This window comes from Xiphophorus maculatus, chromosome 3, assembly GCF_002775205.1.
Source record: "Xiphophorus maculatus strain JP 163 A chromosome 3, X_maculatus-5.0-male, whole genome shotgun sequence".
Lineage (NCBI taxonomy): Eukaryota > Metazoa > Chordata > Actinopteri > Cyprinodontiformes > Poeciliidae > Xiphophorus > Xiphophorus maculatus.
The window spans coordinates 14,923,028-14,937,606 of NC_036445.1; the positions used below are offsets into that span (position 1 = coordinate 14,923,028).

Consider the following 14,579-nt stretch of genomic DNA (forward strand, 5'->3'; position numbering starts at 1 on the left):
CACCATGGAGGGAGGGCATGAAAGAAATCTGATTAAACAATTAGTGTCAATTAGCCCCGACCAAATCATTCTGCAAACAATTGGTCTCTAGTGCCCAGCTTAATTACAGGCGACTTTCAACTCCTTATCAGAAGCCACGTTGCCCATGATTCATGTCCGACTCGGCGACTGTCCCTCAAGCACCATCAATTACCCACAAGTAAACAAAACACAAGGAGAGAGAGAAAAAAAAGAGGAACCGAAGGAAACCAGAGCATAGGCTCCCAGGTCTGATTAGCATACCTCTGTGTATGCTCATCAGCTGCTGCGCAGAGAGGGAATCAAACCAGGGTGGAAGACATAGGATGAGATTTTCAATGTGATTCTGCAAGGGAAGATTTGCATAAATGTTGAAAAAATAAACTAATGCCAATGTTGCTGCTTTTAGACAACTGAGGTTGTCTGGAAGTAGACGCTTTATTAGAGTTGGAGTTACTGAAAATCGTGATGGCTGTTGACAGTGGAGATCTTCTGCAGCAGTCTGTACAGCACTGAATCTGAAAAAGCCTCTGACTGAAGATGCTCTGCCTTCCCAAGATAGTCTCAAAAAAGTTACATGTTTCAGATGAAACACATTTTAAGACCTGACAAAGATAATCTAAGTAAATGCACTTTCACATCATGATTCTATTTATCAAAGGACATTGTAAGACAAAGAAGTGCAAGAAATCACTTAATAGAACTTCTGTTAACATTAAGAAGGTTTAAGATCCAGAAAAGCAACACATTTCTCAATATTATGAGAGGCTGTCTTGCTTGCCTCTTTTAAAATAAGACAAAAGAGAGGTAGTACGAGATTTGGCAACAATGACAACTGTGGCAAAGTTCCTAAAATAATACAAAATACATGCGTTATATTTGCCAAAAGACATGTTGATAATTCTCCAAAGATAAGGGGAAAATGTTCTGTGAACTTACATGTCAGAAGTTCGACATGTTTTTGGATGTTATTTATCTTATGTCATCTGGTGTAAAACTAACATTATTTTGAAAAATTGAAAAATAAATAAACATTATACATGCAGACAAACATGAATTCAATTCTCTACAAAAAAATCTGACTGTCTAGTTATCAGTGTGGGACTTTAAAATGGGAGCATTTAGATACTGCAACACGTTAATGATAGAAAGTACATAGGCAAGTTCACCTACATTACAGATCCAAACTCAACTTTTTGCTGTGGCCTAGTCAAGATTTGAACAGAAATTCAATAGGGATGCTGCAGCTTTGTCTTAAATAGGTTATTCTTGCTGCAAAATCCTCAAAGATGGCTGAATTAAAACATTTATGCAAAGAACATTGGGTTAAAATTCCTCCACAGGAATTTGAACGGCTCATAGTTAGTTACCAGGGTGAGGTAGTTGGTTTGGTTAGCTGTGAAAATCAGAAAAAACAAGCATAGACATACTTTTTTACACCACTCTATATTGTCACCTGGCAAATAAAATTTCATTAGATTTCGTCTTTTGTTGGATATCCTGTGATAAACCATTTTAACATGAAGTTTGAGGTGTGCCAGCGGAAACCAGTCTTGAAAGGTGAGGTTAGAGATTTTAATGCACAAACACCCCCACACATCCCGAATGCACAGAACGTGTGAAGGAGAATGACAGCAGGCACTATGACATGTTAAATTACCCCAGTGATGTATAGCTTAATGAACCCCTTGTGTTGATCACGCTCCACATTAATCAACAGCCATGAACAGATTCCCTTATTTTCTCAATGCTGCCCTGATAAACTGCAATTTCATTTAACCTTGGACAGCAACTTTAATAGCTTCCACAGGACAACTGTCAATACTTCCCTGGGTATACAGTGATTAAATTGCAAGGCGAGAAGTGTGCCCAGGCTCTTTGCTCATCCTGTGCACCCCAACCCCCCACCCGCCGGCCCCCTTCCTGCTTCAATCTGCCCCCGACAACTTTGTTATCTTAAATCACAACCTGTATTTCCACACCTGCTGGAATCACTTTGAATCATGTGCAAACTTGGTTACAAAAAAACCAAACTTCTAAGCAATTTATAAAACATTGAGTTAAAAGCCTCCGCTATTTCCATCACATTTTCCACCTGTTTTGAAGTTTGTTGTTGACTATGAGCTGAGTGGACAGGATAAAACGAGACAGTGACAGGGACTGACCTGAGGCCTGTCATAATGATTTTCCATGATATCCTCCACCCTTGTCAATTTGGCATAAATTACCAGCCATGAAAGGCCTGCTGGCTGATTAAAACCAATTGTCTGGGTAGGAAAGGACAAGGCAACCTCTTTATTATATGATAAACTAAGTTAATGGAAGAAGACAATCTCCCCTCAGGGAAATCGGATAGACTCTTAATTAAAGCGTTGTGTTTTCTCTACAAGACGGGGAGATTTTTCCATTATTTTTGCATGCAACAGAGTGAAACTTTTCAAAAACAAAAATGTGATAATGCGAGGCAACCCCGCCAAGAAGAGCAAATACATTCTTCCTGTGTGAATACCTGACAAGAAAGGAATGAAAGAACAAGGATCCTGTAAAGATTGTGCATCAGGCAAATTAAATCACCCTAAACAAATGATGCAAACATGTGTTTTTAATAGATTTGCTTATCAAAATCAAACATGTGACACTTTATAATTATGCTTGAACACATTATCACTTCCAGAGAACATGTTTCATTATCACATCAGCAGCAGGAAAAAAAAAACAAAAAAACAGAGAAAACCATCATTGTTTCGACTTTGACTGCGAGCAAAGAGCAAAACAAGTTTGCCTCTCTCTCGATGACATAACAGCGCAAGCAAACATTTCTCTGCTCCTCGATGCTCGTTGGTTTCCTCCACCCACACTTGAGTGGTGACAGGCATACACCCGCACTTCCATTATTATCCAACACAACAAGAATGCCTCCAGGAGGATAATTACTGAAACTCGAAGAGCCGGGGCTAATCCTAAGTACTTCACTTTGTATGACGGCCTTGCTCGCCTTGTCTTTTAGCCTGCCGCTCACACTGACAAAGTGCAACGCCGGGCTGAGAGTCAACAAGAAGACCCCACGGCCCACGGATGCAACAGTCAAGCCAAAATACGCCATTATCTTGATTTGTTATAAAGAGCTTGAGCTTGAAACATACTTATCTATAACCTCAGGCAACTAAACAAGCAGTCAGAGACAATGCATTATAAAGATCCTTGTTCATAACCTATAAAGGGAGTATTGTGGTAATGAAGAGAAGAGGAAGTATAAAAGAAGCTATTTACAGTCCCTTCTAATAGTGTTTATACTCACCTTTTTGTCAATTTACTACTATACATAGTGTATACTATTTGGATTTTATGTGACAGACCAACGTAAAAAAGACTTAAAAAAATTACATCTGCTTGTCTTTTGTAGAATGTCTCTATCTATTTTGCACATCCAACCATTTCTGTCTAATATTCTCAAAATAACTCTGTCAGACTGGATTAAGGGTTTCTTTACAGCTCTGGACTTTGACTGGACCATTCTAATATATGAATATGGCTTATTCTAAAACCTTGAACAGGAGCTCTGAGTATAGTCTGTGTCTTAGTCCTGCCTGAAGGTGAACTTCCACCAAAATGTTGTTTTGTTTTGCATGAAAGCTAAAACATTCAAGTTTGGTCTCATGTCATTAGACCACCTTCTGTCACATATTTGTTACAATCCCAATGGGGGAGTATTTGTCCAGCAATTTTGAAGGTTATAGGTTAAGTTCAAGCTTCCTCCTGTCACATGTCTTAACCCCATGTTTTCTGCCAGTATGTGTGCTGGTGTATTAATGTGTGAGTGTAAATAGGTCAAGGAGTCTGTTCAAAGTGTTTTGAGTGGTCACTTTGACTGGAGAGTCGTTGTAAAAACATAGTTCATGTCTTCTGCATTGCTTTTGGTAAACAAAATTTCCCTTTGCATTTTTCAGCAAAGACTTTCTTCTAGACTATTTTCTGTAAAACTGGAAAATATGACCCATGAATAGCTGTTGCTCTTCCAGTATCATCTCTTAGCAGATTCTGTTAATAAGGCTCTCCTTGCCTTTTTGGTGGGCGACCATATTTTGGGAAATTTGCAGCGCTACTGTACTCTTTCCACTTTCGTATGACGAACCGAGATGATTAAGATGAGATGTTCAAAGTTTAGGATGTTGATTTCTACCCTAACCTCACTTTGCACTACTCCACAACTTTATCCCTGAACTGTCTGCTGCGTCCCTTGGTGTTCATTATCCTGTTCTGTCCCTCAGGCAACCACTGAGGCCTTCACACAACAGTTGTATTATTATTTTAAAATTAGTTGATTCTGAACGGAATTGGTTGCAGGAAATTTTATTTAGGCGTATCAAGCTAAAAGAGATTAACACAAGGGCATACCATGCTGTGTAGATTTTTAGCAATGACGATTTGAAAACCATAAGTCCACTTCCTTCCACTTAATAATTCTGCACTGATTTGTTTTTAAATATCACATGAACTCCTACAAAATATTCACTGAAGTGTGTGGTTGCGATGTGACAAAACCTTAAAATATTCAAGGGGTGTACATATTTCTGCTGTCAAACCTACCTTGACTGATGGCTGTTTAGACGGATCATTAACAATCTTTCCTGACATATTCCCGTGAAAAGACCCATCACACAGCACCCACTGTAATTCTGAAGATCTTTGATATTTAACATACAATTATCCTAATATAGGGGGAGAAATTATGCCCATCTGCACCACCACTGACATGGTTTCCATGTAAACCATCAACATGGCAGCTGTGAACAAAGAAGCCACTGCCAGGGGTTGTCAGACATAACAAGCAACTTTAAATTAAAGCCTTTAAAGAGCATCAAGAGGGTAACAAGCTGGTGGGGGATTTTTTTTTAATGACAATATTTTACATTTTAATTTTGACCTCTGGGAGGCAATGATCAGTTTGTGCAGTTTGATTTGACTTAAAGTTGAAAGGCAGGAAAAAGTTTTTCACCGGCTGTGTCTATTCATCTCAGGAGGATGGAGTGGGACGGGGTGGGGACCAGAGCCTCCCAGTTCTGCCACACAAAGCAAGGAACAGCTGGCTGATCGATACCCGACAAAGGCTCAGAGGTTAGAGCAGTCAAAAGATTGTTAACTAGCCAATTTATTTGCCAGGCGTTTATATCATTGCTTATGGTTCAGTGCACCCCTTCAGCAAGGCCGTGCTGCCCACCTGTGCTTGGAACAGTTTCAGAGCCTCTTCAGACGCTTTCGTGACCTCGTGGGCAGCCAAACACAGAGAGACAGAAAAGATACAAGTGGATACAACGGACTGGACTGTAAGTGTAGATTCCCTGTAAGTGCATGTGTATCTACGGTACGTTTATGTGAACACAACACAAGCCACCCCAGGGCCTGTACCACATGGCTCTGCAGTCAGCGCTCATGGCTGGCTCATGTTGTGAGATGGCCCAACAGGCTGGCAGAGAGGGAGACCCTTTCTGTGGCTCACCCAGGCGGAGAGAGGGGCTTCCTGCACATCCTTTGTCACACCATTTGGGCCCTTGTGTCTGAGGCTGCCCTGCGCCTCCGGACCCACTTGGCAGCCGCTCCGCAGACGGACATCTGCTCTCTGCAACCTCCTGGCAAAAAGAGAAAACAACAGCATGCAAACCCTGCTCCACTCTGACTATTTACAGTTGAAAAAGTATTTGGACCCTTAAAAAATTTGTCACATTGTGTTCGATTACAACCCCAGACTTCAGTGAATTGTATGTAACAGACTAACACAAAGTAGGGTATAACAGTGTAGCGGAAGGCAAAGTAAATATGCTCTTCAGTTTTTTTTTTCCCAAATCAAATCTGCATTTGTGTTCATCCCCCTTTTATCCAGTTGCCCTTAAATAAAAGCCTGTGGAAAACACGGATTTAAAAGCCTCGTCGGCAAGCAAAATACACCCCATTTAATCTCAGATGCTTTTTGGAGCAAACACATAGAAGATGTTGCTACAGTCAGATGAAACTGCTGTGTAGCTGTTTGTCAGCAGCAAGCAAAACGCTGTGAGCGCATGGTGAAATATTAATGCCAAGCAGCATCCCTACTGTGAAGCATGATGGTGGCAGCATCATGCTCAGTGAAAAATTATGGGTAGTTCAGGAGACTTATCTATCTATCTATCTATCTATCTATCTATCTATCTATCTATCTATCTATCTATCTATCTATCTATCTATCTATCTATCTATCTATCTATCTATCTATCTTTCTGTCTGTTTGTCGTATTTTCTTTCAGTTTTATTTAACAGACTGTATTAACTTTCTACTTGTATTTGTGACCTATGTGCTGGCAAGCCACAAGTGATTACTTTTCTACCTTCTGCACAATAAGAAAAGGAGTTCTTGACAGATTCAGATTACGGAGCTTCTTTGAAAATCTTCACGAGGTAAAAATGGTATAGTCAGTTCTCCATCCATGGCCATGACTCCAGTTTTTTCTTCCTCTTCTCTCTCTCTCTCTCTCTCTCTCTCTCTCTCTCTCTCTCTCTCTCTCTCTCAGATGCGGAGTGATTCTCCAGCACGCAATATTGAACAGACTTTGTTCGTGCTCAGCGGCCCAGAATAACTCGGTCATTATGGTAGCGAAAGGGACAGGTTTTGAGTTTGATTTCATGATGGTAATATAGCCCCTGCATGTGCGCAAAAGGAGAAAGCCCTTCAATGGGGACATCTGTTCAAGTGCGGCTTACAGTTACAGCCGTGCGCGTAAAGGCGAACAACCTGTGCGCACCAGAGGAGCTGACAAGCGACTCCTCCTGAAAATGCAACAGGCGACACAAGAAGTTTTGACGCACGTGTTGATAAAGAATAAATTGTAAACCTTACTTTATCTAATCTGTGCATAGATTTGGCAGCTATGTGGCTTCAGCAGCTATGTTGCCTGTCTGGGGTTATCGCAGTGACCCCTGATATTACTCGTTCTTGTTAGTTCGCTTAGTAATTTGTCACCAGCGGCCAACATGTGAGCTGTGGTGCGAACATCGCTTTCCAAATGCGCGAAACCACAAAGTGTACACGGTTGGAAAGTGTCGATTTCTTAAAAGAAAACCAACTACAAAAACAAGCAAATACAAAAAAAACGAATGACATGGCTGGTGTTGATTTGTCGATATAGTATTCATAAAAAAAAAAAAAAACTGAATATAAATTTTGGTATATGAGTTCACGAGTATGAAGAAGAAACTGGGTTCAGCTCAATATCCCCCCGCCGAGTTATTCCTAATTGAATTGCCAGTGTAACATTTATCTGGCACCGTTTCACGATCACACCGGAGAGCAGGAGATGCTGGTGTTTTTCCTCCGCCTGACAGCCAACGTCGAGGGTCAATCAATGCGCTGCAAAGGAGCGGTGGAGCGCGGTATGTAGGTTTTATTTCTCGCCATCACTTTTTATTCGCGTCTAACGCTGGGGCAAATTATTCGCCGCTTGATTTTTATACCTTGGCTTAGTTTTACGAAAAATAAAATAAAATAAAAAAAAAATAGATGTAGCTAATTTATGTCCAGTGATAATAAAACAAGTGGAGATCTATTTTTACAAAGTCAAAATATGTATGTAATTGTATGCAAATCAGTGTCGTTTCCCTTTTATTTAATTTTACTTGTAAATATTACAAAGTATGTCTAAGGTTTGAAAACGTTTGCAATTAAATAAGATGCGTAATCCAAAAATGATCAAGTCGCTCAGGTGGTTTCGCATCAGACAAAATCTTTATATTATTCACTCCATATTTTTCTCACACCTAAAGGAAATTCAGGGTGAACCCAACACAGAAAAAAAACAAAAAAACAGCGGTTGTCCAGTCCTAGAAACATAGGAATTAATCAGATTGTCCATCTATCACGCTGCGCAATAAAGGAAGCGACACGGGTTAGGGCAGATGATGTGATGAATAATCCCTGGTCGTTTTAATTAACTTTTCCCTGTCCCGTAATGACCAAGCTGGTCAACAGACCCGGTCAATAAGCATGTTAATATCAAACAAATAAAACTGCGGATGATTAAAAACCTCCCGCGTTATTAAATTTGAAATTCAAATGAAATTTATGCCCCCAGCTCACACTGCATGCTAATGACTACAAACGCGCGTTGCCTTCAAGATCTTATTATGTAACACGAGCTTCTTATAGTTTTTCATTATTATTATTTTACCAAATGTCAGTGGAGAAAGTGATGAACCAATTTAATTTAACAGGATTGTTCTATTTTTAGGCTTAGATTGGAGTCACTTCTTCTAACAAATTCCTAAAACCAAAACCGGTCTTGTAATTAAAAAGAAAAAATATATACATAATTTTTTTTTTTGTTATGTGTAATGGTTGTAAATCTTCTAAAGTCAACCACGCCGACCTCTCATCTTTTTCATCTGCTGCTTCAGATGAACATGGTTTATAATGAAATGAATAATCTCCCCCAACACACACACACACACACACACACGCACAAACGCGCGCACCACCCCGGAATGCACCGTCTATAACAGTTTTAATCAAAACTGTCAAGGTAATTGGACACAATTACAGTGATGTGAAAGTTTGAGACGATGCAACATAAGTGCACGAGCAGAACAATGCAGCCTTTATATCTTCTGTAATGCCCTGTGTATATTAAGTCTATAGAAGTTAAAACATGCAAATTCCCCTTTGAGGCGGAATAATTGTATGATTTCAATAATAAAAACAATAGAATAGAGTAAAAGGTCCAACACAACTTTAGACTTGAAGCAAACAACAGCTTTCCTTACAACCTTCTATTGGTGAAAAGGGAGAATCTACAACTTTCTTCTGAGGATGATCTTAATTTCAAAATAGAAACTTTCAACTTTATTTTCTGTAGTGATTAAAAGAAATAAAATAAAAGAATGAAAATTTGAAAAGTTTAATTAATATCTCTGAGTGTAAATTATATCAGTTTAACAGCTAAGAGACACTAAGCTTAATTGGGTAACATTTAAGGAGTTACTGTGGTAATTTCGATCATCTGGTTTGTTTCCCATTAAAACTGAACAAACACAAGAACTTGGTTGTTATTATTGCATAAAATGTTACAGAAATTGTAAAAGAGAGCAAACAAATCTAGACCATGAAAGCATGTAGATCTTATTCCTGACCACCAGAACTAAGATGTCCTGCTGAGTAACAAAGATTGGATCATGTCTATGAAGTTTAGCTTGTTAGGAAGTTTAATTTTAGCCTTAGCACTGTCACTAAAATAGTTAAAGCAATAAAATGTTTCCAAAATGTAAACAACTTCTAAAACTTCTATTTCAAGAAATCAGAATATAACACCGTTTTTCATGGAAAGCACAGTTCAAGATGTAATGTTCAAAAGCAAGAACTGCCTCCAGGTTACTGATGTCACTGGCAGGTTTGGCTTTAGTATTAACACTGTCATTAAACTAATGAATGAAATGCCTTTAAGACAGTATGCACTTTTAGAACCTGCTTTGTAAAAGTAGCATCTAATCTATACTTATGAAAACTGCAACTTAGATGTCATTGACAAAAAACTACCTCAACATGTTTAGTTTACATGTCTGACTTTAACCTAATCGCTGTCACTAAACTAGTTAAAGCTGGAAAACAAATCTAAATTGTTACTCCAACACCAAAGTTCTCTGAATCACAAACCTTATGAAAGTTTGTAATTTTTACTACAATAATATAATATATTCATTCATTGTGCAAAAAATAGAAAGACATCATCATTTTACTACCTCCTGACTGGACTTACTGAACTGAATAATCCAACATCTTCAGTTATAATCATATGAAAATATTTGTTTAATATATTTGTCACCAAAATAAAGTGCTTCATCTTGTTATAATTTAACCAATACTGAATGTTAACTTTACGAATTATTATTTTTGGTTAACAGTGTAATTACATTAATGACTAAAATTTTACACATTCCAAAATTAATCTTTTGAAGTGTATTTTCTAAGCTCATGTTGACAGTTATCATTTAATTCCACTGGTTTAAATATTCCTGTTATTCCTCTAAGTCAGACTAAAGAAAAGAAGAAATAATTCCAAATGACATCTTTCTATGTTTTTCAGAAATGTTAGAATTTAAGTTATTGAACATTACAAAATGTGTGATTTAATGTCTTTTTAATGGCTAAAATCAAATGTAATACAGAGTTAATATTTATAGTGTTAACTGTCACTTTTTTTTGCACGCTGGCTTCAGTATGGCTTCAGTAAGGCCTGTTGCCTAACTCCGCAGGCATGTTTGATTGACCCCATATCATGATCACTCCTCCTTCTTTTTCAAATTTATGTTATGAGATCTGTTCTGTAAATTTTCAATAAGTGCTGTTCCCCCTCCCTTAATTCCTCCTTCCTAATTCACTCTCATTTAACTTTACCTTCCTTCCGCTGTCTTTTATTATGGCGGGGGTGGGTTGGAGGGTGGAGAGCTGTCTGGGTAAGGGGAGGGAGGGGGCTCTTCTATCGATGACCTCACGGTTAGTATGTGGCAGTGCGGCGGGGAAGGGGGCAGCTGATTGGTCGCCCGTGTCACACAGCGCCACTTCAAAGCCAGAGAGGAGCCTACAATTGTGGAAGAATGGGCGGAACGCATCATTGTGTTGCACACCTCTAAAAAAAAAAAAAAAAAAAAAAAAAAAAAAAAAGTAGAAGAAGAAGGGGGAAAAAAAGCAGCGCTCCTGATTCATAAATATAAAAAGATCCTCTGAGGAGGGCAGTGTTTTTGTGTGATGGCAACTTCACTTCTAGGGGTGAGTCGAAAAAAGGGACTTTCTTTCTGCTTTTAATTAGTTCTTGTCATTGTCCTGCCGTTTGGAGGGGGATTAAACTTACTGCAGCAGAGCCAGTGCGGTGGTTATACTTTCAGCAGCAAGTTCGTGGAAGTTCGCTTTATAGAGCTAAACAAAAAACACGCATGGTTTCGCTCGTGTTCAGGTTGGAATTTGTCTGCACTTTGACGTTGTTCTCGATCAGGTAGGAAGTGATGAGAATCTTAGACTAGAACTTTAAGCAAACTGCTGCCAAATATTAAAAAGCATTTCAAACATTGTGAGCAGTCCTTTTCTGAAATATTGCCATAAGCATCTGCGTTTTACCTGCTGAAGTTTTAAACTTTGCACAGTGTGACTTAGATTTATCTTTGTGTGTGTGTGCGCGCTTTTAGGAGGAGCCGAGGTTAGGATCGACTCCTTTAGCCATGTTGGCTGCAACATGCAACAAAATAGGGAGTCCGAGCCCTTCACCGTCTGCTATATCGGATAATTCCTCGTCTTTTGGGAAGGGTTTCCACCCATGGAAGAGAGCCGCCGCCAGCAGCTGCAGCCTCGGCTCCGGCCTGTCCAGCTTCGGGGTGTCCCGGAACGGATCTGGCATTGCCTCGGACTCTTTCGGCAACAACGGCTCCAGCGGTTCCAGTGCCTTCTCTCTCACGTCTGGGACATCGTCCGGCTCCCATTTCGGAAACGATTACTCCGTTTTCCAAGCCTCGAGCAACTCTCAAGAGTCCAGCCATCAGCCGGTCTTCATCTCCAAGGTGCACACTTCGGTGGACAGCTTGCAAGGCATTTATCCGAGGATGAGCGTTGCGCACCCGTACGAGTCCTGGTTCAAGTCATCTCACCCCGGGATTCCGGCGGGAGAGGTCGGCACCACCGGTGCTTCTGCCTGGTGGGACGTGGGAGCAGCGGGGTGGATTGACGTTCAGAACCCGAATGGAGCAGCACTACAATCGTCCTTGCACTCCGGTGGACTGCAGACCTCCTTACACTCTCCCCTCGGAGGATATAATTCTGACTACTCCAGTTTAAGTCACTCTGCTTTCAGCACGAGCCCCTCTCCACACCTGTTGACAACCGGCCAACACCTGATGGACGGTTTCAAGCCGGTAATACCCTCTTATCCGGACACGAGCCCCTCGCCGCTAACTGGAGCAGGTGGGACTATGCTCTCCGGGGGTCCCCCCGCAGCATTAGCTGGCTCCCCCAGGTCCTCCGCTCGACGGTACTCGGGCAGAGCCACCTGCGACTGTCCGAACTGTCAAGAGGCGGAGAGACTGGGGCCGGCGGGCGCCAGCCTGCGGCGGAAAGGCCTACACAGCTGTCACATCCCTGGCTGTGGGAAGGTGTACGGCAAAACGTCGCACCTGAAGGCACACCTGCGGTGGCACACCGGCGAGAGGCCGTTCGTGTGCAACTGGCTGTTCTGCGGGAAGAGGTTTACGCGCTCCGACGAGCTTCAGAGGCACTTGCGCACGCACACGGGCGAGAAGCGCTTTGCGTGTCCGGTGTGCAACAAGAGGTTCATGCGCAGCGACCACCTGAGCAAGCACGTAAAAACTCATAGCGCCGGGGGGTCCGCTGGCTCCGGCTCCGGGGGCAGCGGGGGGAAGAGGGGTAGCGACACCGATAGCGAGCACAGCGCGCCGGGGAGCCCTCCGTGCCATTCCCCCGACTTGTTGCACCCACCTGAATCCACCCAGGGAGTGGGCATGAATGGCCTCTAAAACTGCATCATGTTAGGTAAATTAAAATTGAAGAATAAAAAAGTCAAACGAGTGGACATACTTTAGTGTATGCGATCAGCTCCATCCTGACTGTTGTCAATTAAGTGTTTAAGTCTGCAAACTGCGTCATTTCAGCTGTGCCATCAAAAACGTCAAAATTAGTGACTTCAGGCGTGAAAGTGAAACTAATCTCTTTTATTTCTCAGAATGACATGAAAAAAAACGCTTTGAAATATGGAGGCCTTGGAAAAGTTGCGCTCCTGCTGTCAAAACTGTCCTAAAAAAAAAAACCCAAACACTGGCACTTTAATATCGAGCAAAAATGTGTGTGTGTGTTTTTGTTTTCTTTGCCACTGCTCGGTTGGAACAAGTATATTCAGATTTTGTGTAGAATTGTGAAATTATGAAAATTTTCTCTGTTTAACACGTTCACTCAACAGCCTGCAGATTAGTGCGCTAAGTTTTCTAGGCCAGCAAGCGGTAACTTACACTTTACTCTGCTGCAGAAATGTTGTGTACATAAATGTAGGTTAGAATAATTACAGCCCAAATGTAAAGGTGAGCAACGTATTTGTCCAGGAGACGATTTTTGTATAGGTATTTCTAGTTGTATATGGACTCTAGTAAATATTTGAAAAAAATATATACGGATATGTACTTGGATTTTTTTCTTTTTTTTTTTTTTTTGACCTGGTATGAAATGTATTTGTGGGGAAATATTTAACCACGGTTTTTCCTTATTTGTCTTTTGTTTGTTTTCCTTGTATTTAGGGGATCTCTCATTAGGCGCACTTTGAATTTATTTGTATGGTTTGAAAATCATTTACTGTTTACCCGCTCGTTTAATTTAAGTAAGCATGTTGTAAAGTGATTTTTTTTTTTTTTTATTTCACAATGATGATTTTCCTCTTTTTCTCTCGCTCTCTTTCTCTCACTGAGAATGGCTTTTTATGGGAGCCACTCAATAAAGTCAGTATGAATTCAGAAGCAACTTTATCGACTCAGTTTTCTTTTTCCCATTGTCGAGTCGATAAAATCAATTTATTCTAAAATGACGATTTATCATTTTGAATGTGCAAATATTAATGTTGAAATGTTGTATGTATCGGATTTTGTGACGTTCAACTGGTTGCTTTAGCTGTCTTTGTTTTGCTCAAACCAAAGCAGGAAAAGTTCTGCAGCGAAAAACAATTATTTGACTTCTAAAGAGGAAGTAAATACTTGGCATCTGTTCAAAATTTAATTGGACAGAAAATGATTTTCTGTGTAATTATTAGAATTAGACAGAAATTCAGCGGTTTTAAACTTTTAATGGCTCACTATAAAAACACACTTAATCACTGCCATCAAAGCGAAAATCAAGGTTTTGCGACTTTAAATCAAACATCTTTATCTAATCTTGCTCTTGTTATAATTGCTCTCCTTGTTACATTTTCCTTTTTTTCTGGAACATGTTTCTTCAAGCGCTCACCAGATTAAAAAAAAAAAAAAAAAGCATTCAATTTTGCTAATCACGATCAGCTGCCAGCAACTATGCAGAAGGTTTTAGTTTTTTAATGAGTAAATATTTAAATCATTTAACACAGCCTGTATCTCTAAAAAACCTTACATGACGCATTTACTAAAACGGTGTTCTATTGTCTTACTTGTTATTAACCCAAAGCTATAAATTGTGAGCTACAATGAAATTCAGCGTATATCCACCATCTTTTTAGAGAGCGTAGCGGTCTCTTGATAAATGTATAGGATGCATTTAGCCAATTTGATTATTTTGACCTTATGCTGTATTATTCTCTGGTTTATGTACAATGCAAAATTAGAGGTGTGTGTGTGTGTGTTCAAAACTTTCCTTTTTATTTAGCATGATTTCTATTTTCAATCATAACCTTTAGAAGAGATGTCTCCTGTTTAAATTCAATGGTGTTGTTGTTCCTGGATTTAATCAAATCCACAACGCGGATGTTTACGGGACGCAACATCCCCCCTATAAACTGTAAAAACATAAAATATCTGCAGTGAAGTAT

At 40.1% G+C, this 14,579-nt stretch overlaps 1 protein-coding gene across 2 annotated transcripts; it reads left to right on the forward strand.

Moving 5' to 3' along the window:
• The first annotated feature begins 10,732 nt into the window (after nt 1-10,732).
• On the forward strand, nt 10,733-14,068 carry LOC102234484 (transcription factor Sp8). 2 transcript variants are annotated; one of them, XM_005815538.2, is made up of 2 exons: nt 10,733-10,804; nt 11,218-14,068. In XM_005815538.2, exons 1-2 carry the CDS (start codon nt 10,784-10,786, stop codon nt 12,553-12,555), a joined length of 1,359 nt encoding a protein of 452 aa, XP_005815595.2. In that variant the 5' UTR covers nt 10,733-10,783; the 3' UTR covers nt 12,556-14,068. The 2 variants fall into 2 exon arrangements, with proteins under 2 accessions (XP_005815595.2, XP_023186156.1); XM_023330388.1 differs by having other exon boundaries at nt 10,753-11,027.
• The last annotated feature ends 511 nt before the right edge of the window (nt 14,069-14,579 follow it).

Bases quoted from the DNA above. Each gene is read 5' to 3' on its own strand.
- LOC102234484 (XM_005815538.2), top strand. From the start codon at position 10,784: ATGGCAACTTCACTTCTAGGG. The intron at 10,805-11,217 runs GTGAGTCGAAAA...GCGCGCTTTTAG, and splicing joins TGGCAACTTCACTTCTAGGG to GAGGAGCCGAGGTTAGGATC.